Source organism: Crocodylus siamensis, chromosome 1 (assembly GCF_052110815.1).
Source record: "Crocodylus siamensis isolate JL-2025a chromosome 1, ASM5211081v1, whole genome shotgun sequence".
NCBI classification, from domain to species: domain Eukaryota; kingdom Metazoa; phylum Chordata; order Crocodylia; family Crocodylidae; genus Crocodylus; species Crocodylus siamensis.
The window spans coordinates 152,972,261-152,999,463 of record NC_143395.1 but is presented as its reverse complement, the minus strand read 5'-3'; the positions used below and the strand labels follow the sequence as shown (position 1 = coordinate 152,999,463).

Genomic DNA, 27,203 nt, shown 5'->3' with positions numbered 1-27,203 from the left:
ACACAGGCACATACACACACACGGTGCTGCAGCAGAGTCAAATATAGACCTTGGGGAAGGGGGAACAATGGCAGGGGGTTGGGTTACACTGCTGTAGGGCCAGCAGGCTGCTGGCGTGTATTGTGGGCCAGGGCAGACTGGGAAAAGAAAAGGGGGGTGGGCGTGGACTTTTGTTTTAATATGTAAACCCAGCCTGGTGTTGTGCAGTGTGTATGTGCAAGAGAGTGACCTGGAGTGAGAGCCAAGCTAGGAGATGTTAATTTGAGTTGGCAGGTCTGCAGTATTTGTGGACTCCCTCCAGCTGGTTTCTGCTGTTCCCCTGTCTCCTTTGAAGGATTAGAGTGGGCAGGAGGGGGTGCATTTCACTGGGCTTCTGCACAGGAAAGCTGGGTTTTTTTGTTTGTTTGGGGTTTTGGGGTTTTTTTTTCCTTTTTGCCTTGGGGAAGGTTCCTCAGTGAAGGGGAAGTGGCAGCATCACCTGTTCCCTCAGATCAGCATCTGCCTTGTGCTACTGATGTCCAGCTGCCTCCAAGGAGCAGGTTCCAGACGTCGGAAGAAAGGAAAGCAGCTCCAGTCAGTTTTGACAGGTAATTTTTTCTGTCTCTATGAGAGTGCTGATGGTAATTTTAAAGGGTAGCTTGGGGTGGGGTGGGGAGGGCTCTTCAGCTTGGATATGCCATGGGGATGAGGCACAAATGCATCAGGGTGACAGGTCATTCCAACCCAACCCCAGGTTCCCACTTTGTGGGATTTTCTTCAACAGGGGAAAATCTCTGAACAGATTCTTAGGGCTAGAAAAAAATCCTTCCTAATTCTGACCCAGCAGCTGTTCAATCCGAGAAGCCTCCAGGGATGGGATGGCATAACAGTGAGCAGAGCAGAGTCTTAGCCTGCAGTACAGTGCAGGAATCCTTTTTCCAATGCCTGACTAGGTCTCCGGGAGGCTGGACATGGTGATCAAAGTCCTAGATTTAGGACTCTGCCCTGGAGGACAAGAGCCCTTCACTCCTTAGGAAGTTTCATCTTAGGTCTTCTCCCACTCCTTTTTTCATTCCCTCCCCTCCCCCTTCTTTCCTCTTTTCTACCCACCTTATTTCCCCTCTCCCTGCCTCTTTCTCTTTGTAATAATTACATTAAGATTGCTGACAAAAAAGGAAAAAGACAACAAGCCTTGTCTGTTTAAATTCGTCCATTTTGCCACTCTGAATTATGTTGCCCATGATTCCCCCTCAGTGCCACAGTTCTCACCTTTGAGAGAAGCAGAATGGAAAACCCTGGGTCCTATACCACTTACTGTAATTTAATGCTGTCTCCCCCTTCAACAGACAGCAGTGAGTTGGGAGTACATATTGGTATACATACACTGACATCAACAAGGAGTGGTCCTCATTATGCAAGCATGTGTATACATGCACAATACACACTATCACAAGTACAAAAATATACAGGATATCAGCACAACACACACACACACACACACTACAGTCTAGCAGATGCAACATTCCTCTTGACACAAGCTAAGTAAACTGCAGCTTAATTGCATAGGGGCCTGTTTGTACAATGGCTTCACAATGCACAGTGTCAGTACACAGTCATTATCCCAGTAAAAGGTGTGAGTGCAGGTAAGGACAGAAGACAGGGAGAGGTAGGAAGAGTGAGTAATAGCTAACAACTGCTACACCAGGGTGGCGTCTGAGGAGGTGGGTGAAGGCAGCATTGTTTCAGGGATGGGGAGTGGGGCTCATGGATGAATGGCCCTATGGCAAAGGTGCTGACAATTAATTCCTTATGTGTAGGTAGGATTATCAGAGCGGAGAAAGCAAGTAGGAGTCCTGGGCACTGTTCAGAGAAGACAGGGACAGAGAGAGGGAGCTCTCTTTGCTCATCTAGCAGCACCAGCTGGGGGGCAAGTTGGGAATGGAGGAAGCAGTTTTCATGCTTTTAGCAGAGGAGGGGAAGGGGTATTATCTCTTCCCCCCGCCCCCCGGCTTCCTTTTCCTCAAAGCTATAGTATCATGAGAAGGAGAGATACAATTGCACATGGAGCTGGGACCATGAAGGGCTTGAAGATGAAGATAGTGACTTTGCAGCAGATGGAGAACCAGACAAGACCCCTCAGGATGGAGCTGATATAGCTGTGTTCCATATACACCTGAAAAGATGGTTGAAGGCTCCTGAACAGACTGGAATTGGATCTCTGTGACCTTGGGAGGCCATGTGCCTTTGACTGACTTGCAAAGGGATGATTCAGCAAGGAAGGTCCACAGACGGTGGCAGATTGAGATGCTTGTTTATGTGCTCAAAGTTTGGAGATTTCAGAACCAAGAAGAGAGAGGAGGTGGTTACATCAGAGCTGTGGCTCAGAGCCTTTCTCCATTCAAGAGCCAGGGTATCTGTCTCAGTGATATTCAAGAGGACAATAGATGCTTCAGGCAGGGAAGTGGTTTCAACAAAGCCATACTTGAGAGTATTAGGGTCCCAGGGTCAATGCAGTTTCCCTGAGGAGGGCTGCAGCTGCTGTAGTTTTAAGTAAGGACAGAGATGCTGAGGAAAGAACGAATGAAAAGGGGACTGCTGTAGACCCAGGGTGGAAAAGACGTAAAGTGAGGGTAGGAAAATGGGAGAAGCCTGTCTGATGGAGAGAGGACTGGAGGATGTTAGAACAGGAGATATGAGCACAGAGTTCATAGTATCATAGTGCTTAGGGTCAGAAGAGACCTAAACAGATTATCAGGTCTAACCTCCTATCCTGGGCAGGAATGGGTGCCAGGGGCATATCACCCCAGCCAAATATCTGTCCAGCCTTCTCTTGAAGACCCTCAAGGTAGGAGAGAGTACCACCTCACTTGGAAGTCCATTCCAGAGCCTGGCAGGCCTAACTATAAAGTAATGTCTCCTGATGTCCAGCCTGAACCTTAGTTAGTGGCTGTGGTGCTGTTGCTGATTGATGCAATTCTGGAGTGGGAAGAAATGGCAAACACTGAGCACAGGTGACAGGAAGAAAGTGGTCAGACTATGGGGCAAGCCAGTCATGCTGAAGAATGAGAAGTGTCAACATTTTCAGAGGTTATACAATAATAGACAAGAGGCCTTACCAAGTAAGAGAGAGGCCCTGGAGGGGACTAGCTGTTCTTCCCTGGTTTAATGAAGGAGGCTCTGAGGTACCAGTACCTCTCCAGATGATCTTTTAAAAGCTTTCAGTTCACAGGGCCTTCAAAGTCCTTCCCCCATGAGAAATGATTGCCAGAATTACTCTGTGGGCCTACCAATCTCTTGGGTTGAAAACGGCAGGGCTTGTAAAATAGCATTTGGCCTACACAGGAAGGGCTGAAGAAAGAGTTTTCACTTAACCCAGATAATCCGGCACATCCTTCTAACACCAGACCAGAAGACGGAAACATTCTGCAAGAGATGGTTAATACCAAAGATGAGAATGAGTATGCTTGGATAGAAAACAGAAACAAATATGACCATTAAACTCCACTTCAACCAGGCTTAGAATATGCAGCCATTAAAACGTAGCATCTTTATGTGATGTGTCCAGGCGAGGACTCACTCGCACTGCTGCTTCTGTGGGCGAAGTGGCACTGGTGCTAACGCCACTGTGGAGAATCAGAGGGAGAGATGCCTGGAAAGCCCCCAGGCTCACTCTGTCAGTCGGAAGCTGATTACAGTGCTTGGTTCTCCTGCCCCAGGCTTGACTCGGTGTCCCCTGTGATGAGTGTGTGCAGCAGGCAAGGCTAGGCCATGTCCAGCAGCTGTGGTTTACAGGGGGTGGTGCTCAGGAGTCTGCCTGGGAGCTCTCCTTGCTGGCAGCTTGTCTCTCCAGCCCTGGAGGTGGATACCTGGTACCTACAGCCATTTATCCCTTTATTTTTTCTCTCATGCCTACATCCCACTCCATGTCAAGTCCCCCCAGACCCCTTCTCCCCAACCATCATCAGACTGGAGCACAGGGAAGGGGTGGGATATTGACCACAACACTGCCCACTGTGGAGTTCAGGGTCAGGTCTGAGCCATCTACAGTGCTATTCCCCATAGAGGAATCCCCCTGCCACAGGCTTGGGGCAGATCCTAGGTGGTGGGGGGATCTTCTTTGCCCCCCTCTCCACACCTTCTCCCTGCAGTGCAGCAGGGCTGAAAGCTCTGGGCCTACCTAGCCTCTGTGTGTGTGTGTGTGTGTGTGTGTGTGTGCACGTGCGTGCATGCACATGCATGTGTGTACATGTGCTCATGTAACCCTTGGCCAGCCCAGCCTCTGTGTGTGTGTGTGTGTGTGTGTGCACGTGTGTGTATGCACACTCATGTAACCCTGGGCTAGGCCAGCCTGTGCACACGTGTGTGTGTATAACTCTGGGCCACCCAGCCCAGCCCAGCCCAGCCCGTGTGTGTGTGCACATGTGTGTGCGTGCATGCTCGTGTAACCCTGGGCTGGGCCAGCCCGTGTGTGTGTGTGTGTGTGTGTGTGTATAACTGGGCCACTCCAGCCCAGCGCAGCGCAGGCCGTGTGTGTGTGTGTGTGCGTGTGCGTGCGCGCGGTCGTGCAGCCCTGGGCCAGCCCAGGCAGTGTGTGTACGTGTGTGTGAGCAGGGAGGCGGGAGCGGCGGCGCTGCCAGGGCCGGGGCGGCGGCAGGTGAGCGGTGCGGTGCGGTGCGGGGCTCGGCGCGGCTGGCGGGCGGCGGCGTGACCCGCGCGGGGCGGGAGCGGGATGTGCAGCCACACGCAGCCCCTGGCAGCCGGCCTGAGCGCGCGGCGGCGGCGGCGGCGGCGGGGAGCCCGGAGGCAGCCGGCGCCTCCCGAAGCCCCGCAGCCGGGCCGGGCGGGGCGGGGCAGGGCAGGGCATGGCGCCCGCCCCCGCTAGTCCGCGCCGCCCCACGCCTAGGAGCCGCCGCGCTGCCGCGATCGCCGAGGTGAGGAGCCAGGGGGCGGCGGCAGGGGCCCGGCCGGGCGGGGGGCGCCGTGCGAGGAGGAGGAGGGCGAGAGCTGCCCCTGCCCCGCCGTGGGGCGAGAAGGGGGACCCCCGCCCCGCCGGCTGCAGCGACCTCGGCGCTGGTCGTGGAGCCTGTGGCAGGGGCCGGCGATTTTCCCAGCGCATCCCCCGGCGCCAGAGGCAGCGAGGGGGTCGGGAGTCCCAGCCCCAGGAAAGCCCTGAGCTGTCGTCCAGGCACCGGGGGGGGGGCTGGCGACCGCCCCCGGACACGGGGATGCGAAGGACAAGGCACCCCTGTGCCCTAGCTCTGGGCGGTCCTGCCCCGGGGCTGGTGCTGGGTGTCCTCGGGCCCCTCAGGGCTGAGGGCATCCTGCCAAGCTAGAGCAGGAGGTGCTGGCCCAAGTGCTGAGCCTCACAGCCCCTGCCCAAGCCTAGGGGGAAACGACCTTTGCAATGACACCCGGGCGGCTCGAGGCTGAGCTCCTCGCAGGAGGAGGAGGAGGAGGAGGAGGATGCCAACTGTTCAGCCCTAATCCCTAAATTATTTTAGAAGATTCACAGGAATTGCTTCACCCGCTCCTGGAAGGCAGCAGCTGTCAGGCGGTCCGCCCTAGCACTGTGCAAATTTAGGACAGGAAGTGAAGGAAAGCCCTGTGTTCATCCCTAGCCGTGTGTGGCATTTGGGGTGGTAGAAAGGGACTGGCCAAGGTGGCCTGTGGCCAGGATGGTGAGGCCGACAGCCCACAGAGTGATGATTGTCAGAAGGGCCCCATGATCTTTCATGACCCCAGGTAATAAGAGCTTGATTTAGTCATTGGAAGGGTGCTTCTGGCAGCATCATTTGGGCCAGTCCAGACCCAGACAGACGACCAGCCCCTGCCTGCAGCACTTCCTGGAGCAAGTGCCTGTCTTTTTTTCACATCCTGCTTTTAAATATTGGCCCAGTCTGACTGTGTAGGTTGAGATCCCATCTTCACGTGGAATGGCCCCTTGCTGGTAACACACACATTTGGATAAAACTTGCTCCGTTCTCCATTCACTATTCTTCATGGGCGGTTGCTTCATCGCTCATTACAGTATTTTCCCTGAGTGAGCTTGCCCTAGAACTTCATGCTCTTAAGAGCCAGAATATACTCAAGCAAGCAGTGAGGGAACAAAGTATTTTTCAGGAGTACAAATACTCCAGGAGGACAGGCAGTGTCTAGAAAACACCTGGGTTGAGGAATGTTGGCGCCCTGAGTGAGGCGGGTTAGGTGGAGGTTAGGTAGGAGGGACGTATTTGCTTTTGCTCCTTTAAGCTTTGGTCCTATGTCTAAGGGCCTTTGCTGCACACCCATGCACTGCAAAGTGATGTTCTGTGTGGCATTTACTGCCTGCTGGAGATGCAGAGACTTGCCCTCCTCCTTGCTCCCTGCTCCCTTGAATCTAATAGAGACAGAAGGAGCTTCTGAATTTAGCTACCAGTTTTAGGTTTGCTAGCTCCAGCTCACTGCCTAGTCAGAGTACATCAGGTCACCAGCTGCACAGCTGAGAGCACTGATCCTGGAGGCAGTGAGGAAAGCAGGGAAATCTCTTCACTGCAGCCTGGGCACCATAGAAGTCAGTAGACTACGGTTGAAATGCACTGGTGGAGTCATGTAAGAGGTCTCAGTATTTAACAAAGATGGGAAAGGGGGAAGCAGATATTAGGCTGAAATACACAGACAGATTAGAGTGGGGGTTCACACTCTCCTAACCCATAATGGAGCCAGGAGGTGGTCTGAACTCTAGCATTATTGCCAATCCTCATATTCAGCTTTATACTTCTGTCATATGTGTTTAAAAGGACTGTTCATCTATAGATGTCTTTGGTATAGAAAGGATCCTGAGCAAGAGCATATCCAAAAGAGGCACCGAGAATGTCACAAGTAGACAGCCCTTATACAAATTTAAGCAATCATAGAACTAGAAACACTGGGACAATGGAGAAATGGGGAGGTGTGAAGCAAACTTAGCAGAGCTGTGGTGCAGTGAACTTAGGGCATTTCTGATCATGTTTTTTATATACCTTTAGGTGTTTCTCTCGGTGGGGCCACACTGACCATGCTCAGGAGCTGCTGTCTTCAGCTCATGTCCTTGGTTTGGATTCTCTTGGCCCATCACCAGCTTGCCCAAGGTGAGATTTGGCAGAAATGTGTCATTCTCCAGTTTTCATCTTCCAAACCTACATGGGTGATGGTGAGGTCTCCTCAAATCACCACTGTCCAGTAAAAGAAAAGTTATCACGGCTTGAAAGAATACAGGACCTGCTCTCAGGCATTTTGTGAGGTTGCAGTCAGAAAGGGTCCTTTGCCCCAGTTTTCATGAGGTTCCTGTCAGCACAGGGCTGGACAGGCAGTAAGAAAGGAGATTTTTTTGGGCTGCAGGCTCACTGGCTCTGTGCCAGAAGGCTTAGGTTATGCTAATAAATGTGATATTCCCAAGAGGCAGGAAAGGACAGGAAGAGTCCAAAAGGCCAGCTTGGACCCTGGGAATGGAGATCCCTTCCCAAAGTGACTAAATGGTAGAGTCACAAAGCACCTACCACAGCAGAATTGCTTGTAGACATGGAAGAAAGCAGTACTTGATCACGGGCTGACCTGATCCACAATGCTTTTCTATATTATCCGTGGCATGTTTTGTAGGTTTCTAGTTCTGATTTTGGCCACAGGAGTCTGTCTCTCGTTTGCAATGAAGAACTTTAAGGTGCAGACACAAGAATACCCCATCCTCCCTTCCTTTTTCTACTGTATGTAATGTAGCTTAAAAAGTCTCTGACAGCTTGCTATGAGCTCCACTGATGGGCCTGGAGGATGGACTCCGTTTCCTAATAATTCACCGTCTACCTGTCTGGGACTGGGACTAAAGGATGCTCAGCCTCCCAGATAATACTTGATGTCATGAAGGTGGCTGCTGCACTCCGGCTGTACCCATGCTCTTCCACTCACTTTGAATCTCACCCCTATTTCCAGTGTGCAGTGACACCTGCTGGACAGGCTGCAGGTGGAGAAGCGGTCTTCTCCATGCTCCTAAGTGAATGAAGCCTCCTCACTGGCCTGGTTGCTAAGATAATGTGGGACTGAGAGCCCTGAACTAGACCTAGTGGCCCCTTCTGATCCCTGCAAAGCCAACTGTTCTCAGTGCCAGGACTCTACAGGGAAGGGAGAGCTGGTGCACTGAGACGGAGAGGCTGAGGGCAATAAGTGATCGGCATGTAGGAAGATAGAAAGCTGGACATGAAAGAAGACACCTGACTGGAGAAAACAGGCCAGTGCTGGGCTAGCATAGGGATGAGAGGCAGCAGAGCCAGGTCACAGCTCAGTTACAGCCTTTGGGGCGTTTAAATAAATAAACAGAACTTAACACCTGTCAAGCTATTATCCCCCACTCTTACCTTACGCTTATGCTTGCAGCCAGGTCACAGCGACTCTAACAGCTCTGGATGAGTGACTCTCCCAAAAAGCAGCTGTCTCCTAGAGGCAGAGACACTTTGGGGAGAGAGCTAGTACTTACTAATCCATCTCTTATCTGCTTATCGCACGTGTTCCTGGGGAAACTTAGTTTTCATCAGAGATGCTTATGAGCCTCTCGCTTCTTTGGTGACTAGTGAGAGGGCCTCCTTGAGCCCCATAGATAAACAGCCTGGTAATTTATTGTATTACAGTATCATCCAGAGCTGCAACTGAAAGTTAGGCCCCATTGTGTTGGACATTGTAAATACAAACAGTATACAGAGTCTTTGTCCACAGAAGTCTCTGATCAAATGTAAGTGATGTATGAAGAGTGGTCACGATGAGGAGAGTATATAGAGTCTTGATGCACATGGGTAGGTTTGTAACTCCAGGCCCAGCATTTTAGTCATTACCTGTGTCATAACCCTAATTTCTGAGCTAACTGTACAGGGGCTGTCTTGTGTGTACCGTACTTGACACAAGAGGCCGGAGTTCCCCAAGTGCAACTGTGCTGCAAGCACTGATTTGTTCTTTACATTTAGTTCTTTCCCCCATGGTGTGTTCTCTTGTAAAGCCATCAGACCCTGTGGGGTAGGGTACCTGGCATTTTTTAAAAGGCCTCAGTGACATAATGTAAAGCAGTGGGAGATGAGCAGAGGAGGAGGAAATTAATGACTTTAAGGGAAAACAGGGCTGCCTGGTCCAGTGGGCTCCAGTGTAGGCTGATTTGAGTGAACAGGAGCCCCTGGCATGGGCAGTTCTGGAGTCCTGGATCTCATGTGCGCAGCATGTCCTCCTTGTGTAGTAACTCGTCTGTGCCCTGTCTTGCAGGTGATGACTGCAGTGAGCACTGTAACCTGGCGCATGGGTGCTGTGACCAGGATGGCAAGTGCAGGTATGATGTTTGGGTCTCCAGCTGAACTGCATTCATGGCCAGAACAGCTGGTCTCTCAGTACCTCTGACTAATTCCCCATAACCTCCAAATCTCTCTTTAAGCTGAAGAGTGCTGATGGTCTCATCCCACTCAGCTCACCCAGGTTCCCAGAGTCAGATGCTCCCCCATATTGAGTAGACACCTTCCCAGTGGGAAAGTTTGGTTCCTGTGCTCTTCTGTTCTACAGACTTTGCCTTTAGATCACGTCTGAAACCAACCAACTGGCACAGTTTTGCAATAGCCAAGTGGGCCCATGCAAGAGAGATCTTTAGTGCTCAGATACGATGGGGATGCATGTCCTAGAGGACCTCAGATAGACCATGCGGCAGCTCCCCAGACAGCACTGAATGCCTAGAAAGCAGTAAGCTCCTTTGGATTGCAAACTCTTTGTAACTGGCTCTTCATGTTAGTGATAGGAACCAGGTGCTGCCCAAATACTAATATCTACAGGATAGCTCATTTCTGTAGACAGCGAAGCAATTTGGTTTCTGGGGGTGTTTTAGGGTGGCGAGGCCAAATTAGAGATGCTGTGCTCTTCTGTATGGTGGCCATATTGCTGGTTACTACTTTCATTCTGGATTGTTGGCTACAACTTTCAGTCTGGAGTCTTCAGCTTCTTCTTTGAAGCCTTCAGTAGCCTGGCAGCTCCTTCTCAAAATCATTGAGGCCTGCAGAGCCTTTTCACGTAGCCTGTGCTGCTTCAGGACTTTCACTAACTTGCTGTATCATTCTCTGCTCCAGAGAAGAGAAGTTCAGAGCGGCCATCTTTCTGGAGTCTTGAGATTGTGGGGGTGGCATTGCCTTTGTGAGCTTTAATTTAGTGATGGTTTTGAGTCCTGATTCTTACATCTCTACTTGTCTGTCACCTCAGCTCAGCTCAGTTCTGCTTCTACCTGAGTGCTCATAACACTTCCTCTTTCCTCCCTGGGAAGGCAGGGATTGTCCAGCCCAGAAACAGCTTTGCATTTCATATAATCACCAGCCACTGTTCTATTAGGGCCAACATCCTGCTGCGTGCTCCAGTGACTGCTTTCCCATAACTCTTATGGTTGCCTTGTAACTATGGTGATCCCATAAATGGACCACCTCTGGAATTCTGTATGTGGCTTCACATCTGGATTATTGTGCACACTCCAGTTTTCTCAATTAAAGAAGAATAGAGACACACTTTAGTAATACAAAGAGAGGTATTTGCTCCCTGCCTCTTCATCTGGCTGCCTGGCTGAAAGGGTGCAGGAATTTTCTGGCTGTCTAAACTCAGGGGAAAAGAAATGCACAGACTAGCATTTAAAATCAAGGCTGTCAAGCCACAACTCTTGGGTTTTGGCATGAGCTATATCTCAGCATCCCTCTTGCTCCTCCAGTTGCCTCTCTCTGCTTCCTGTCCTCCATCTGAGAGGATTAAGGAGTAAAATGTTGGGAAGGGGCTTTGATGAGAAAGACAGGGAAAGCTAACTGCAGCTTCCCCAGTAGTGGGTTTTATGAGATAATGCTAATCTGGGAGCGGCACTTGATGGATACTCCCAACAAGGCACTGGGACCAGGGGGTAGACAGCATCTAGCCCCTCAGCTTCCTCCCTTGGCTTAGGTGGTTTCCCAGGAGAAGTATGTTTCTGCATCCATGGGATTCTCTGAGTGGATTTCTCCAGCCCCGTGCACTTTCTCGTGCTAGGATACTGGCATGAAGGCAGCATTCTGTAAATGGTTATGTAATCTCATTCTGCTTTGCTATGCTGTTGCTGGGAAGGCTGACTAACTTTCCTGTGCCCTCCTTCAGGTGTGACCCAGGCTGGGAGGGTGAGTACTGTGAGAAGTGTGTGCGGATGCCAGGCTGCCTCCATGGGACGTGCCACCAGCCTTGGCAGTGCATCTGTCACAATGGCTGGGCAGGAAAATTCTGTGACAAAGGTATGTCCCACCAGCTGGATCAGGGATGGGCTTGAGGTTCAGCCTAGGGGCCTGTGAGGACCAGCTTGTTGGGTGGAAGCAGCTCCAGGTGGAGAGAAGCTGAGGTGCTGCCCAACTGCCCTGTGACACTGGGAAGGGGAATGTGGAGGGCACAGGGGCCAGGTTTCCATCCAGGTGCCCAAGATTTATCTCCACAAGATGGTAGGCTTCACCCTTTCGCAGTTAGGGCTGCATGCCCTAAATGGAAGGGTGGTGCTGTGTCTGCTAGCAGCAGTTTGGTGGCCACCTGTTTCTCATTGTGATGCCTGTGCCAGCTCCCTGGGGGATGAGGTGTCATCTTTCTGTCACAGCTTCAGCCCACTCCTTCCTTTTATGTGGCAGAAGGTCAAGCTGCTGGGATCTGATCCCAGTCGGCAAAGCTGGGGATCCTAGAAGACCAGCTGACCTGCGGAAGGGCGACGGGCGATATTTGCTGCCTTTCCCACACTACAGTGAGCAGTCTGCTGAGCCTCCTGCTTCCCCCAGAACTTCCTGCCTTCAGCAACCAGCAGGGTGGGATCCCCTTGTGTGCTTCCAAATGGAAGCAAGTGTCCAGGATGGAGCGGAAGCAGTTTCCCTGTAGAGCTGATCTAGGCTAAGCAGAGTCTCCAGCATGCTGTGTGTCATTGTATGTCAGCCTTTCTGCAATGCTCAGAGCAGCTAAGGACCTTCCCTTCTCTGCAACTTTGCATCCCTGCCAGGGGGCCAACATGAAAGCACTGTGAGAGCCGCAGCTGAGGCAAGGTGCATGCGTGCTAGCCAAAGCACTGTTGTTATTTGGGTGGAAGCAGCTGCTGCTGTTGCTCTAGCTCTTCTTCGATAGGGCAGGTTGGAGAATTTGCATTGGGCTCATCTCCTCTCACCAACTGCCTCCTCTTTTTCTTCCCTCAGATATACACATCTGTGAGCACCAGCCTCCTTGCCAGAATGGGGCCCAGTGCATCTACGACCGAGATGGGGAGTACTCCTGCCTGTGCCCCGAGGGCTTCCATGGAAAGGACTGTGAGATGAAGATAGGGCCATGTGAGAAGGCAGGGTGAGATACAGCAGCAGAGATGGGGCAGAGCAGGCAGGGAGATTATATAGAGCATTAGCTCTGGATCCTACTCTACCATCAGTGGTGCAGCGTGAAGTTAAGCTCAAACCATCCTGAGCTTTGGTCCCGTGTTAGGTAGAGTCTGGGCTCTTGTTCAGAGCTGATTCCTGTCTCTGGGTACAGGGGATGCATCCTTTATGTGCTCATGGAGACCTGTTGGGAGCCACCCTTTCCTGTTTTAAGGGTTGGTTTATTCATTATGGAAAATGTGGCTGTACTCAGCTACTCTGAACACTGATGTTACTGGGAGGAGCAAGTGTGTCCTAGGCATACCCATGTCCATGTTTAGGGAATCTTTGGTGGGGGGGACAGACTTTTCTCTCTTTCAAGTAGGAAGGACCCAAATACCTGCCCTTTCTTCTCCCCTGATCACTGAAGATGAACTTACCCCTACTTCCTGCCCCCCACCAGTGCAAAGCCTGAGAACTCTTAAGGCCAGAGGGGTATTTTATACTGGATGCATGCCCCCCTGGGGCTTAGGCTGTGTTCAGCCCCAGTCCATGACCTTTCCTTGCTTCCCCCCTGCAGGTTTCCATGCAGGAATGGTGGCCAGTGCCAGGATGAAAATGGCTTTGCTAGTAACTTCACCTGCAAATGCCTGGCTGGCTTTGTTGGTGCCCTCTGCGAGAACAACATAGATGACTGCCTGATGCGCCCCTGTGCCAATGGTGCCACCTGCCACGATGGTATCAACCGCTTCTCTTGCCAGTGCCCGGCAGGCTTTGAAGGGCGTTTCTGCACCGTTAACATTGATGACTGTGCCAGCCAACCATGCAAGAATGGAGCAAAGTGCTATGACCGCTTCAATGATTTTGACTGCTTGTGTCCAGATGGTTTCACTGGTAAAACTTGTGAGGTCGCCACTCCAGAACCAACCTGGATCACCTTCTACCATCCAGCTGACAGGGAGGACAACGATCCTGGGAGAAGCACAACCAGCGAGTACCCCTGGGTTACTCAGCCTGAGCCTGTCAGAACTGTGGTTACTGGGAGGCGGAGCACCAACCACAGCGAAAAAGCCAGTGAAAGTGGGTTGTTGAAAATCTCTGTCAAAGAGGTGGTGACCCAACGGGACTCAGGGCTGAGTGAGGCCCAGCTGGTGACAGTGCTGGTGTTTGGGGTGCTCACTGTTGTGCTGGTCCTTGTCACTGTATTGTTAATTCTGAGGAACTGGCAGAGAGGGCGCCGGAGATCCAACTGGTGCCAAAGCCCCTCACAGTCTGCAAGGAAGCTACAGGAGCAAGAGTGTCAAGTGGGCATGCTAAATGCAGTCCTGATAGAGCCCAGGAAGACTACAGAGCTGTGAGGACTCTGGCATTCTCAGAGTTGGGCTCTGGCAGGTCGCCATGCCAACAAACCCTTCGAACCATGCCCTGGGAGCCATTCTGGTTGAATATTTCCAAAGCACTAAAGGTCTGTGGTGCAAACTGATCTGTGATTCAGTAGGGAAGCATTCCTATGGACAGCAAATCCTTATCTGAAACCACAGCTCTTCAACCTGGTATGATGTCCTGGCTGCATCTATTCTTATTTTCATCATCTAGGCACCTTGAGCATCCATGGGAGTCAAAAGGGTTGCACCAGAAAAGCCCACCATGGGAAGCAGCAGCATGCTGATTTTGGCAGCTAGCACCAAGGGACACTGGTACCATCTTCTTTGCACTGAACCAAGCTCCTGGGACTCAGGTTGGCAGTGCCAGATCAGGGGCAGGGCACAGCTTTCTGCACTGGGTGATCCCTTGCCACAGCTCTTCCTGCGGCCTCTGGACCTGGACCACAGCCCCTGCTAGGGCCTCTGGACCTGTTACTTCTCCACGTGCTCTGCTCTGCAGTCCCCTGGGGCTCCCAGCTCTTTCTGGAGGTCATAGTTTGTCCATGTCAGCTTCCACCTCTCTTGGAAGCAAACCAGCTATCTGCCTCTGTGGCCTTGGGGGGGAGCCAGTATGGAGGAACTTTGGAGAACTGTTCAATACTCCATCGTGCCCTTTCTCGACTCAATACAATGTCCCTCCCTCTTGCTATTGGCCTAGGGGTTGCAAGCATGTTTTGTACCTCCCCCTCCCATGACCCATGTGACTTTCCCCCCCCTTTATCAACCCATCCCATCTAGTTTGGATGGCAATTCATGAAGCTCCCTCCCTGCCTCAGCATGTGCTTCCACCTCACTGCCCGCTCTTGGGAAGGGACAGAGCCAGATGTGCTGCTAACACAAAGCCAGCTCCCTCCAGGGTTGATGAGGACCAGGTTTGCCCTCCCCACAGGTGCCTTCAGGTGGAACTGGATGTGGAGAAGGCTGGAAGGGAGGTGCGGCTGGTTTGGTGGTGAGCCTGGTTCCAGTTCATCACTTCCCCCTCTCAAAGTATGATACCAGGAGTAACCTATAACCAGGCATGGGAACACTTGAAGACTAGGCCCTCCACAGGGGATGCAAAGGAGGTTAGAGATTAAATCCACAGCCTGGGATAGCCCTGGGGAACAAAGAGGTGGCACTGACATCAAAGTTGCTGTGACTGCACCTTTCCGTTTGAAGCCCGTCAAAGGCATCTAAGAGAGTGGGATACAGGTTGTAGCCATATTGGTCTACAGGAAAAAGGAATCAGCACTCATGGCAGAGGTGATATCTTTTATTAGACCAATTAGATATTTGCAAAACAATTCTTTATTTGCAAGCTTTGGGGCATGCACACCCTTCCTCAGTCTTAGGAAAATGCAAAGATTGTAAAATTTCCTCTAGGTGGAAATGAAAATTCATATGAATAAATAAAAAATAACGATTTTTTTTTCTGCAAATATCTAGATGGTCTAATAAAAGATATCACCTCTGCCACAGGTTCTGATTCTAAGAGAGTGGAGCATGTAACTAGAGCATTTCTTGCCTAGTTTGATCCACTCAGCCTGGACTGCTCCAGTTAGAGAACTGAAACGCTCCACAGGGGGACAAGGCTCCAAGGTGTGTGTTGGGGGGAGAGGAAGGAAGAGTTAGAGCCAAGCCTCACACAGGGTGGAGGGAGTCTCCCATGCTGTATTCAGAGGGATTCAGAGACCACGTCACTTCCAGGGCTGAGAAACCAGATAGCAGGCAGGAGTGAGGTTTCTAGGTGAAGGAAGAAGCAGAGCAGGCAAACAGACTGTGGGGAGAGGGGACAGGGGCTTCACCAGAAAGATTATTTTTTTAATACAAGGGTGGATGATGTAACTTTATCAAATAAAACAAATGAAACACCAGAGCCAGTGTCCCCTGCCCTCAGAGTGCCAAGCATCAGATACTTGGCAGACCCCTTCCATAGTGGAGCTGTTTTCCTGTCTCCCCTAGTCCATTCCCCTCCCAAATCTTTGCCAGAGCAGCTCTCCTATAACTCCTCTCATCCCTGCCCCCAGCAGCATGCTTCAAAGGTGGCCTTTGGGCTTGTGGCTGTGCTTAAGAGCTGTTTAGTGCCAACATGCATGAGAGAGAGGCCACCTGATGTCGAGAGGCTGGGTTATGACATGAGCTTCTGGTCAGTGCACAGGCAGGGCTGGGGCAGCTGGATCCTGCAGTCTCAACGGAGGGAAAGGAGTCCCTGTGTCTCAAGACAGCTGCTGGTGCTTTGGAACTTCCTCAGAGTGGTGGGGAGAAAGGGAAGGGCCTTGTGGGGGCAAGTGGGGAATGCAAAACTAACTCCAGTGGCCTGACTACCTGCAGCTGGAGAGGAACTGGAGAAAGGAAAAGGCAATTGAAAGCCACAGGAGCAGCATTAGCTGCCAGTAAGCGGGATGATGGGAGGAGTGGACTGCTCACTGCAGGTTGGTCCAACTGTGCAGGAGACTTGGTTTTGAAGCTAAGCTTTACTCCTCCTGGAGCCGGGTGCAAATTGCTGCTCCCCAGGCTGGCAGGTTCCACACCCCCATGAGATGGCTGGGGTCCAGGCAATGCTGAGGAGTATCAGCCCAGGAAGCTGTGATAGTGAGAGTCTTGTGCAGCTTGTGGGGTGCAGAGGAAAGGATGATCTACCCTGGACAGGGGCTGCCTGGACAGGCTTCTGGAGGCCCTTACATAATTGCAAGGTGCGATGTTCCCCTGTGGCCACACAGTATCTCAGATTCACCCCCTACTGTTTTGTCCATGAGGGTTGTGCTGAATACATGTGGTGAAGGAGGGTGGAGAATGACTTCAGGCCCAAGGCCTTATGCTATAGGGAGCTGAAGAGATGGAGGAACCAAGGCTCCCAGCTGCTGCCCTGGGCTGGTTTGAAGAGGCAGGTGAGGACACGGCAGCTTAAGAGCACAAGGAAGTAGGGGGAGCCTGTCCTCCCAGAGCTGAGAGGCACTGCAGGGACAGAAGTGAAGACCTGGGCTGCAGGAGAGACTGTGAAAAAATGATGTTTATGTTTTAAAATCACTTTATTTGAGTCCTTAGCAGGAGTCAGACACACCAGACAGCTCTGCAGACACCATCACCACTACAAAGAGGGGGAACCCTCAGGCCAGGAGCATGGCTCCCCCTCCTGTGGCTCCTAACCCAGCAAGTCCTTGCCCAACTCCATCAGGAACTAGGAGACAGTTCCCTGCCTTCCTGGCCTGAAACAAGCTCCACTGTGAGCAGGCCCCATCCTTTCCAGTTCTTGATGAAACAGCAGCATCCCACAGAAGCTCTTGGGCCTGTAGGATGTGGACGGCTGCTCCCATCAGCACGCTGGGCTAGGGAAGCATGCCAGCCATGGTGCTGGCATGCAAAGGGACAAGAGTGCTTCTAGGAGGGGTGGTTTCTGGTCTCAGACTCTGTGGAGAAATCACTGCTGCCCACTGTGTAGAAGTCGCTGGAATAAGGAGTCCTCCCTCTTGCTGAGGACAGCAGGTGAATCCAGCTCTGCCACCTTCCCAGCATGCATCACCAGAACACGGTCTGAGTCCAAGATGGTGTTCAGCCTGGCAAGAACAAATGGAATGGGGGACTGGGGTAGTCTGGGGATTGGGAGAAGCACCAAATACTGCTCTCCCATGGAGCACCTATTTCTATGGAGCCCTTTGGCACACCTCTTGGGTCACTTGGCAGACTAAGCAGAGACTGCTCTGTCATCATCACTGAAACAGTTGTTTCTGGGGAAGAACAACATGTTGCTAAAGTAACACTATGCAATGGGATAGGAAAGAAAAAGGAAAGCAATGTTTCTAGTAGGGGAGGGAAAAGGGACTATAAGTCATGATACCTGGGTTTGCTTCCTGGCTCTGCCACCAGCTGGCTTCCTGAATTTGAGTGAGTTATTTTGGTTTATCCTGGATGTCCCCTTTTTAAATGGGAAGATTAAGCTCAGCCCACCTCCCACAGGGGATGGGAGACTGAATCCATCCACTTCTGTTGTTTTTGGTAGCATGAAATCACAGCACAGGATTAAGGCCAGAAGACCAGCTCATGCCCCAGCTCTTGCAGAAGGCACTGGAGGATCTCTACACGGGTACAAGTATTGGAGCCTTGGTTTTACAGTGACCTGCAGGATGGAGTGCAAGAGGCAGTACGGATGTGCTAATAAGAATGCCCAACTCTGACTGACATGGATTCCTCTACTTTGATGGGACCTGTAATGGCTTAGCCTAGCCTGACACTGCTTAGTGTGGGTGAGTGATGGGTCCATATTGGGAGGTAGCCTCCTGCTCACCACTCCCATTCTCACAGTTAATTTTATCCTAAAGGTGATGGGGTTGGAGCTGCTGCTGACATGGGTGGCCATGTTCTTTTGGGAACCTGTCCGCCCTGGGCTTTGTGACTCTGGCCTCTCTTGGTCTCCTCCTACCTCTTACTGCTCCCTCAGAGGATCCTCGTCCCTTAGCTTTCTAGGAAGGTTTTATAGGTCTCTCCTCAGTCCCCTTCTGCACCTTAACATATGTGCAGGCATGAAGTCAACTACCTTCACTGCAAGGACAGCTCATGGCTCTTCCTCTGCTTCAAACTGTTCCTTCTCCCCCAGCTAAAATCCTAGCCTGCCTGACAGCTCCTTGCTGAAATTCAAGCTCAACATGACTAAAAGCCAACTCTAAATTCCCTCCCCACGAGCTGTTTCCACTACCCTTTCTCCATCACAGTGGCCTACGCTGCCATCCTGCTATCATCCAGGCTTGTTACTGTCTTGCTCTTAGACCTTTCTCTCTCCTCACATCCAGGCAGTGCCTAAAACTTGCAGATTTTTTTGCATGTAACACCTCTGAGATGCAGCCTTTCCTCTCCCTCCACACAACTAATTCTTTGTCACCTCACCGTGCAGTTACTGCAATCTTCTCATTTGGGGCCTTGACAAGTGCAGCCCTGTCCTGCTGCATCTGCCCACAATGCTGCTGCCAGGATCCTTTCCCAAAGCTGAGACAAAACCTTACCCGCCTTTTGCTTCCACCTCATGCCCATTGCACCATACAGAAGCTGCTTGTCTTCAGTTTCTAAGCTGTTCAGAGCCTCCCCTCACCTCATCCTTTCACTCACCATGGAGAGGTCGACTTCCACCCCCCGCAGTGCCAGCCTCTATCACCTCTTTGATATCAAACAAGCATCTTTGTTTGTGCTTTCCCTCAGGCTGTCCTTCACATTGGAAGCAGACCCTAAACAGGTGAACCTCTTTCAAAACCTTCCTCAAAGCTTTCCTATGTTATGATGTCACCGGTGTGCTGAAACTGCTGCCAACCAGGGTAACTGGTGCCCCGTCTGACCATATCCTTGTCTCTGTCTCATGGATAGGCTGTAAACTCCATGGAGTATAAACTATCTCTTTGCTCTCTCTGCCTGGCACAGTGGGGTCCTAGTCCATGGCTACAGTTCCCAGGCACTGCAGAAAAGAATAATCCCCACCCCTACAGCCAGCTTGCAGCTTTCATCTCTCTGGCTGTCCTGCAGTGCCCTCTGCTGATCAAGACAGGCTCCAATTTTTGTTCAGTCTTCTCCACTCCCCAAGATGGCAGAGGTCCCTGAATGCAGGGGTCAGGCTCTCATATTGGACTCTTTCTAACCCCTTTGTATCTTCACAGGTTGCATTAACTCTTGTACCCTTCTCCTAGCAGACAGGTTCCAGCAATAGAGCTTTCTAGGTTTCCACCAGCCACCTTCCAAAGCAAACATAATTCTGTTGCCTGTCAGGGCATGATGGTTTCCATGGCCTGGATGCTGCAGGAGCCTGAGGCACTGAGGCAAAGACTACAGGGGGACAGTCAACAGATACTTCACTGTGGAGCAGGAAAAGCAAATAGAGAGGTTCCTTGTAGTCCCCTGCCCTTGAAAGATCAAGATGGCCAAATACTGGGCAAGCTGCCCAGATACTGACTTCACTGTTCAGCTCACAGCTGGGGCAGCAGGCAATGCTGAGAACCTGGCCCTGACCAGTACCATAACAGGCCCTGACTAGTGACATAAGGGGTGGAGGCAAGGCCAGGGTGGAAAGTCTGGTATAGAAGGCCCAGGGAGTGGGTGATGCTGGGGCTAAGCTAGGTGAATTGAAAAATTAGCCTGCCCCTTTTCCCTCCACACACTAGTTGGGTCTCAGTGTGGGAAAAAGCTCTCTGTACCTGTGAGCAATTGTCAGCACAGTCTTGTCAGTGAAGCGCTGGCGGATGGTTTGCTGTAGAAGTTGATCTGTCTTCTGGTCCACACTGGCTGTGGCCTCATCAATGCACAGTACCTGCCCAAGACAGAGAGCAAAGATCTCCCCAGTGCCCTGGGTCCTGTGCCAGAGATGGGCTGTAGGGGCAGTGCAAACCACAGCTCTCAGCCACAACACTGTTCCCTAATCAGGGCATCCCATCTCCTCCTCATCCTGCCCTTCTCGCCCACCATCAGGAACAGGTATGCACCCTCCCAAGCAAGACTTCCCTGCTCTGAGCAGGAGTCAGCAGCACTTACTTTGGCCTGGGTCAGGAGGGCTCTTGCCAGACACATGAGCTGCCTCTGTCCCACTGACAGGCTCTTTCCTCTCTCCCCCAGCTCACAGTCCAATCCACCTGCAGAGGTAAAGGTAGCAGTCATGCCACAAGGCCTGGTTTAGGAACCTGGCAGTAAAGGCCTGAAAACTATCTGTTCTCAGCCCCAGGGCAAGTCCTTGGGTGCCTGGACTTTTAGATATGGCTGCAGGCTACCTCTGCTACAAAGACTGCATGCCTTCTGCTGGAATCATGGTGTACAGCTTCCACAGCCTGACTGAGTCTAATTGGGACCTAACATCCTACAACAAAATTATTTTTAGTCCCTTCTGGGGACCTCTACCCCCACAGAATCTCTCAACTCCTCACCACTTCCTGTTGGCCCTCATAGGATTGTATGGGGGCCTCATCTACCATTCCCATTGGAATCCAGTGGGGCCTCACTTTTCCATGCCAGATGTTGCTGGATCCCACAAGACCCTTGGCTACCCCTCTCCAGCACACCAACTTTCTCAGGGCCTCCCCTTCCCACTGCCAGAACCTCCCTGCCTCCTGACAGCACTAAACTTACCCATCTGTACAATCACCTCCTGTAAGTGGCACTGTTCCAGCACCTGGTACAGATCTGAGTCTGCTTGTCGCCCCAGGGGGTCCAGGTTCTCCCGGATTGTCCCGCTGAACAGAAATGGGTCCTGGGGAATTATGGCCAGTTTAGACCTGCAGAGGAAGGACAGATGAGGCAGGAAGAAATGGGGTGTGAACAAGGAGAGTTTCCTCCAAAGCAAGACTCACCCCCCAACTCTCTTCTCAATCTCAGAGACTGCTCTTCACCATAGGGTGTTGTACATAAGGTGCATCTGTGACACACACAAATTGGGTTAGGCTGCACTCAGCATGGGAGTCTCAGCCCACACAACCAGGGAAGTGGTGCACAGAACCTGCCATCTCCAGACATGACTGGGCATGGAGGGACCTTCACTCACTCCTTCAGCCATGTCACTGGTAGCCATTAGCACCAGAGTCGTCTCTGGGGCATGGTATCCATTAAAGCCCAAGTCCCATCCCTGGGGAAAGAGCACTTTGCTGGGCCCTTAGTGCTATTTGCTCATCCCAATGTTCTGCCCATCCTACCTCAGGTCCTCCAGGCCCACCAATCGACTGTCAACATTGTCCAAGAGGATCTGCCCCGACTTCAGCTCCAGCATGCGGAAAAGTGCCAAGAAAAGGGTAGATTTGCCGGATCCTGTGCGCCCCACAATCCCCACCTTCTCTCCGGAGTAGACAGTGAAGGTCACCCCATCCAGGGCATGAGGCAGCCCTGGCCGATATTCCAGAACCACCTGCTGGAACTCCACATGGCCCTGGCTTGGCCAGTCAGGGGGCACCTCAAGGACAAAAGAGAATGAGATAGAAATGTGATCACAATCACAGGCTGCCCTGTCTTCTACCTTTCATGCTAACTGTGCCCTACTTTCACCTCCCAGCCACCCCTTCTTGGGGGCTCAGCCTCTGACCAACCCTGGCTCACCTTCTGCCCAGTTCCATGCTAGCTTTATTATGCCCCTCCTTGGGCCTCTCAACTACATCGTGTCTCCCACTCCTCTTAAATCCTAACCCCTCAGTTCCCTGTCCATCTCCATCAGCCCTTCCTTCAGCAAAACCTGCCTGAGAAGTCCTTTAGGGACATACTACAAAGGGCAACTATCCTGAGAAGTCCTTACAAGTCAGGCCAGCAGTTCCCAGCACTTGTTCACTGGATCCCTGTAATCCCATCTTCAATGCTGGCACAGCAGGGCCCCAGGGGACACATAAGGAAGCAGGAGAGGGTGCAATGCCAGGTACAGAGCCAGGAGATGTGTCACAGACCAAACTCAGAGAGCAGAGTGCAAGCTGTTACCTGGACCAAGTGCTCCTGGGGCTCCATGGGGATATCTGTGGTATACTCCTCTGTTCGCTCCACACTCACCATCATGGTCTCTGTTTGAGTGAAGCTGGAGATAAGGCCTGAGAGCAGGTTTGTGACAGACAGTGCATATGACAGGGCCAGGCCCACAAGTCCTGAGAGGACAAGAGAGGTACAGTATGAGGACAGGGTCTCCTTAGAGTAATAATGAGAGCAGGTGACATGGTTTTCCCAGATGTCAGGGGTTTTGCTGGCTGTCTGCAGTGCTCAGGAGGGAGGACTTTGTTTCTTCCCATTAATGCATTACTTGGCTTCTGGTATGGGTTTCTTGGAGGGTTTGGGGGGTTTTTTTTGGTCTTCCTTAGAAGCACTAGACATTGGCAGTAGCTAGCAGCTGGAGACTGGTGGGGTTCACTAGTGTCCATAATAGTGCTTACAAAGCTCTCCAGCACCTGGATCTTGGGTCTTTCCTCATGTGCTCACTGTCAAACTGACCATTGGATTTGGGGCCAAGAAGGAATTTTCTACCAGGCCAGACTGTTTCAACTTAACAAACTCCTTGCTATTGCAGTGACATGGCATTAGCAGTGCCCTTGTCTTGCCTGCTGTTTACTTATGGGAAGTCTGTGACTGTGGTATACCAAAGGGGTCATGGGAGAATCTTGTGAACTCATTTAAACTAATGGCTGCCTGCCTGGAAATGCAGGTGAGTGGACTCAGTGGTCCAGAAGGCCCCTTCCAGTCCTTTGTAACTCACCGATATTGCTGTTCAATATCTTCATCAGCGACCTGGATGAGGGTGTGGAAAGCACTCTGTCCAAATTCGCTGATGACACAAAACTATGGGGTGAAGTAAACACACTGATGGGAAGAAAACAAATCCAGGCAGATCAGGACAGGTTAGAGAAGTGGGCAGGGAACAATAGGATGCAGTTCAACAAGGACAAGTGCACGGTGCTTCACCTAGGGAGAGGGAATCTCCAGCACACCTATAGGCTGGGGGATGACCTTCTCAGCAGCACAGAGGCAGAAAGAGATCTTGGACTTGAAGTTGACTCCAAGAGGAATACGAGTCATCAGTGTAATGAAGTAATTAGCAGAGCTAACCACACTTTGTCATGCATTAGTAGGTGCATCACAAACAGGTCCAGGGAGGTGATGCTTCCCCTCTATGCAGCACTGGTCAGCTGGAGTACTGCATCCAGTTCTGGGCGCCACAGTTCAAGAGCAATGTGGACAACCTTGAGAGGGCTCCAGTGGAGGGCCACTCATATGGTTACAGGCCTGCAGGGAAGGCCCTATGAGAAAAGACTGAGGAACCTGGACCTTTTCAACCTCTGCAACAGAAGGCTAAGGGAGGATCTTGTGGCAGTATACAAACTCACCAGGCAGGGCAGCAGGGAATAGGAGATGCTTTGCTTACTATAGCACCCCTTGGAATAACCAGGAACAATGGCCACAGGCTGAGAGAGTAGATTCAGGTTGGACATCAGAAATTCTTCACAGCCAGAGTTGCTAGAATCTTGAATGGGCTTCCAAGGGAATTGGTGCTCTTCCCTACCTTGGGGGTCTTCAAGAGGAAACTGGACAAACTCCTGCCTGGGGTCACATGACCCCAACACTTTTTCCTGCCATGGGCAGGGGGTTGGACTCAATGATCCATTGAGGTCCCTTCTGACCCTACCATCTATAAATCTATGAACACAGCAGACACATTAAGGCTGAAGGAATGCTGGGGTCACAAAACTAGGCTGTGCCAAGACACAGAGGAAGGGAGACAAGCTGGTCACCCAGCTCTATGGGAGGGAAGGATAGGAGGGCAGGAAAAGACACCTCCAGGGTAGGGGGAAGGGGTTGAGCAGACCCCACTGGGGCAGGTGGAAATAACTGCAGCTCTCAGCTAGAAGATGCAGAACTGAGAGGCCCTGGCCATGTGTGGGGAGCAGGCAGCTCTGAGCCCACTCTCACACAACCCACCTGGATTTCCCAAGTGTCTTTGGTGTTCAATGATGGCAATAACTGCTATTGCTGTAACTACAGCAACTCCAATCATCTGTAGGCGGATGTCCAGCCACTGCATTGCAGTGTTGCTGGCAAAGAGGCACCGCTGGTTCTGCTCCAGTCGCAGCTGATTCTCTGCCTCAAACCTGGGTCAAGCACAATGCAGATGTTATCATCAAAGCCAGCACTTCTCCCTTTGGTTCATGGTCACTGCCAACTGCCATCCAGACTGGCCCTAGGACCTGAACCTCCCTTGCTTCTAATGAGAGCCAAAGTGCTGGGCTTTCTGAGTGCCAATTCCCTCCCATTTGAGGAGCAGCACTCACCTGTCAGTGGCCCGCATGGCTCTGATGGTACTCAGGCCTGTCAGAGTCTCTGAGAAGTGAGTGTAGATGGGGGACAGGGTGAGGCTGTAGAGGCGCTTGAGCTCGCGGGAGGTACGCCGGTAATAGCGTTGGATGGAGAAGTAGAGGGCAGTCAATGGCAACAGAACAAGGCCAATCCAGGGCAGCCCATAGGTAATCATCACCAGCATGCCCAGCAGCCCATAGACATTGGCCAGAAGGATGTTGAGGATGAAGGGCAAGCTGTCATCTACGCAATACAGATCTGAAGAGAACCGGTTCAGGATTCGGCCTGTTGGCGTGGTGTCAAAGAATGTCATCGTGGCCTGCCAACATGGGAAATGGAGCAGTAAGAGCCATACTGTGTTGGTCCAGGGACTCTCCCTGATGGACAAGGGTAGCCTGGGCATATATCTCAGCTGGAAGGCAGCTCAGCAAGCAGCCACCATTTAGAGCAGTGCTGGAGAGAGGCAGAACTGGACACAGAGAGGGAAGGAACTCCCAACCTGTATCCAAGGAGACCCTTCCTCTGCTGAGCTGGGCACCCCAACCTCTAGCAGCAGAATACAGCTTGCAGCCACAGGGCTCCACCAGCCATCTCTTTCTACATGCACGCACATACAAGAGGGCGCTCCAGCGGCCACCTTGGAGTGGAAAAGTGGGGACATGACTGCAGCCATGAGGTGGGTTCCTTGGGAGGTGATGGTAGCACTCTGGGGCACTGATTTCTCATGTCCCCAGCCTGCCCTACTCTGGCCTTGTGACTGCTACCTTTGTCACCCTCTGCAGCAAACGGCTGTGAATGATGGTAGCAGCGCGGATGGTGCCATAGGCAAAGAGGAAGGCTCGCAGGATGGTGAAGAGGGAGTTGGCCCCAGCAATGCCCCCATACACACTTAGGTAGAAGTTCACATTCAGTGTGTCATTGTGGGGGACTGGAGCTGCATCCAACATTGGGACAGAAAAGCTGGAAGAGAGGGAAAGAACATGGAGCAGCTTCAGAGACCTTCTACCATGGCCAACCCCTACCTACAGCCTCTGAGACAGAAAACCCTCAGGCAGGAGGCAGGGACATGGAGAAGCCAGGAGGGCTACTAAGTCCTGTGCTAGGGTAGAATCCCCTACTGTTCACCAGCCTCTGCAAGCTGAGACGCATCGATCCCACCAGCCTGAGCACAGGCTCTCTCCATGCCTGGAGCCTCATGAAGCCAAGCGTCTCCCTTTCTGCCACAGGTGGCAAGCCTGTAGTGTGCCCTTCCATCCCTTCTGATTTTCTTGTCCTTGTCTTGCTCTCAGAGCAAGCTCTGTGCAAAAAGGGGTGTCCACCTTACTCTCTTCCCAACAAGAGGCTTTCCTAGCAACACTGAAGACCACTGCTCCCTGCCCTTGTCCACCAGTGCTCACTCACACAAGTCCCACAACTGAGAAAAGCAACAGCTGTTGGGAAGGCAGAGGAGCTGACAGGACCCTCGTAGAGGTGTTCACTGTGGGGGGCAGGTTGGAGATCCAATGCGACAGCCACCAATCCGAAACATTCCTGGAGGCTGTGGATACAGAGATGTCAGTACAGGGTGAGGGCTAGATACTGTGTCAATCAATGTGGGGCAGAAGCATTAGGAGGAAAGCACAACTACAGGAGCTGAGGAACTGGCCTAACCACCTCACTACCCAGCCCAATCCAGCCTCTGCGCTCAACATGCTTTCTGCTGTAGTCACTGCAGCCAGAGAGGAATGGACAGCAGCCTTGGGAGCCAAGGATCAGGCTCAGCCAGACCAAAGCCTCTAAAGAAATAGAATCTTCTATAGAGACACCTTATGTTCTCCCCGCCCCCCGCAAATCACAGCGGAGAAACAAACTAGAGTGTGACATCCCACCCTCACACACATGGAGAGCTCTTTGCCATGATGGGCAGGGAAGTGCTGATAAGGCCTCTGCTCTGCCTCAGGCTGCAAGGTCAGGAGGACTGGACTTTCCTCCTCCAGGGAGATGGAGGTGAAGCCCACCCTGTCACCCCCATATCTGTGGAACGAAGCCAGGAAGTGAAAACAGAGGCCCAGAAAGTGAGCAGAGCATGCTGCTGCCTTACCCTGCATCAGGAATAGGGAGAAGAGGATGGACAATGCCAGGCAGCTTCCCACTGCCAGCCAATAGGCCCTGTAGACCTGGAACGCCACTGCCCCTTCTTTCTTCTCCTCCTCACGCTGGAGGAGGCAAGTGGCTTGCTCTGGTTCCTCTGCCTTTGCTTCCAAATCATCCTGCTGCTCTTGTTGATTCAGGGCTGTGGGTAAAAGGCACAGATCAATGCAGCAACAGGTTCCCTGGAACAGCAGCACCCACTCCCTGCAACCATGGGCAAGGCTACTCTCTGCTCTGAGGAACCCCCTCAAAGATCTATTCCCTCTCCCTTCTCTTTGCAGTGCAGCTCCAGTACACTTCAGTCAGGAGGTCCTGCTGCAGCTCGTGGTGCCAGTCAGGACATGGCTTCCTGGCCATCGTTTGCTGCTTGAGGAAGGATGACTTGTCTCTGGTCCCAAGCATACAGAAGACTCCTAGCCAGCTGTGCAATAATGCACAGAATGTGGGAATGGGACTCTTTTCCAAGTCCAGCAGTCATCAGTCACACTTCCTCACTTCAGCAGATTTGGTTATTGCTAAGGGGCCAGGATGGCTCAAAGAAGCCTGCATGTTCACATCTCCTTTCCAC

General features: G+C 52.0%; 2 protein-coding genes across 7 annotated transcripts in view; one reads left to right on the top strand and one right to left on the bottom strand.

Moving 5' to 3' along the window:
• Window positions 1-219: 219 nt before the first annotated feature.
• On the top strand, window positions 220-14,403 carry DLK2 (delta like non-canonical Notch ligand 2). Of its 3 annotated transcripts, none has more exons than XM_090045875.1 (6): window positions 220-587; window positions 6,984-7,085; window positions 9,232-9,295; window positions 11,113-11,243; window positions 12,174-12,318; window positions 12,907-14,403. In XM_090045875.1, the coding sequence occupies exons 1-6, from the start codon at window positions 515-517 to the stop codon at window positions 13,682-13,684; spliced, it is 1,293 nt and encodes a 430-aa protein (XP_089902001.1). In that variant the 5' UTR covers window positions 220-514; the 3' UTR covers window positions 13,685-14,403. The 3 variants fall into 3 exon arrangements, with proteins under 3 accessions (XP_089902001.1, XP_089902019.1, XP_089902011.1); XM_090045893.1 differs by lacking the exon at window positions 220-587 and adding an exon at window positions 4,522-4,633; XM_090045885.1 differs by lacking the exon at window positions 220-587 and adding an exon at window positions 4,678-4,910.
• A 2,324-nt stretch (window positions 14,404-16,727) lies between these two features.
• The window catches only part of ABCC10 (ATP binding cassette subfamily C member 10), a 52,462-nt gene continuing 41,986 nt past the window's right edge, over window positions 16,728-27,203 (bottom strand). For 2 of the 4 annotated variants that reach the window (XM_090045844.1, XM_090045835.1), the window contains exons 12-22: window positions 26,586-26,777; window positions 25,907-26,042; window positions 25,270-25,465; window positions 24,481-24,824; window positions 24,131-24,300; window positions 22,148-22,308; window positions 21,382-21,635; window positions 20,822-20,967; window positions 20,234-20,331; window positions 19,900-20,012; window positions 16,728-17,283 (exon numbers count right to left, since the gene is read on the bottom strand). In XM_090045844.1, coding sequence (XP_089901970.1) covers window positions 17,148-17,283; window positions 19,900-20,012; window positions 20,234-20,331; window positions 20,822-20,967; window positions 21,382-21,635; window positions 22,148-22,308; window positions 24,131-24,300; window positions 24,481-24,824; window positions 25,270-25,465; window positions 25,907-26,042; window positions 26,586-26,777 — 1,946 coding nt within the window. In that variant the 3' untranslated portion in view covers window positions 16,728-17,147. Of the gene's footprint in view, window positions 17,284-19,899; window positions 20,013-20,233; window positions 20,332-20,821; window positions 20,968-21,381; window positions 21,636-22,147; window positions 23,015-24,130; window positions 24,301-24,480; window positions 24,825-25,269; window positions 25,466-25,906; window positions 26,043-26,585; window positions 26,778-27,203 lie in introns of those variants that run through there. The other 2 variants (XM_090045863.1, XM_090045852.1) reach the window with 2 other exon arrangements.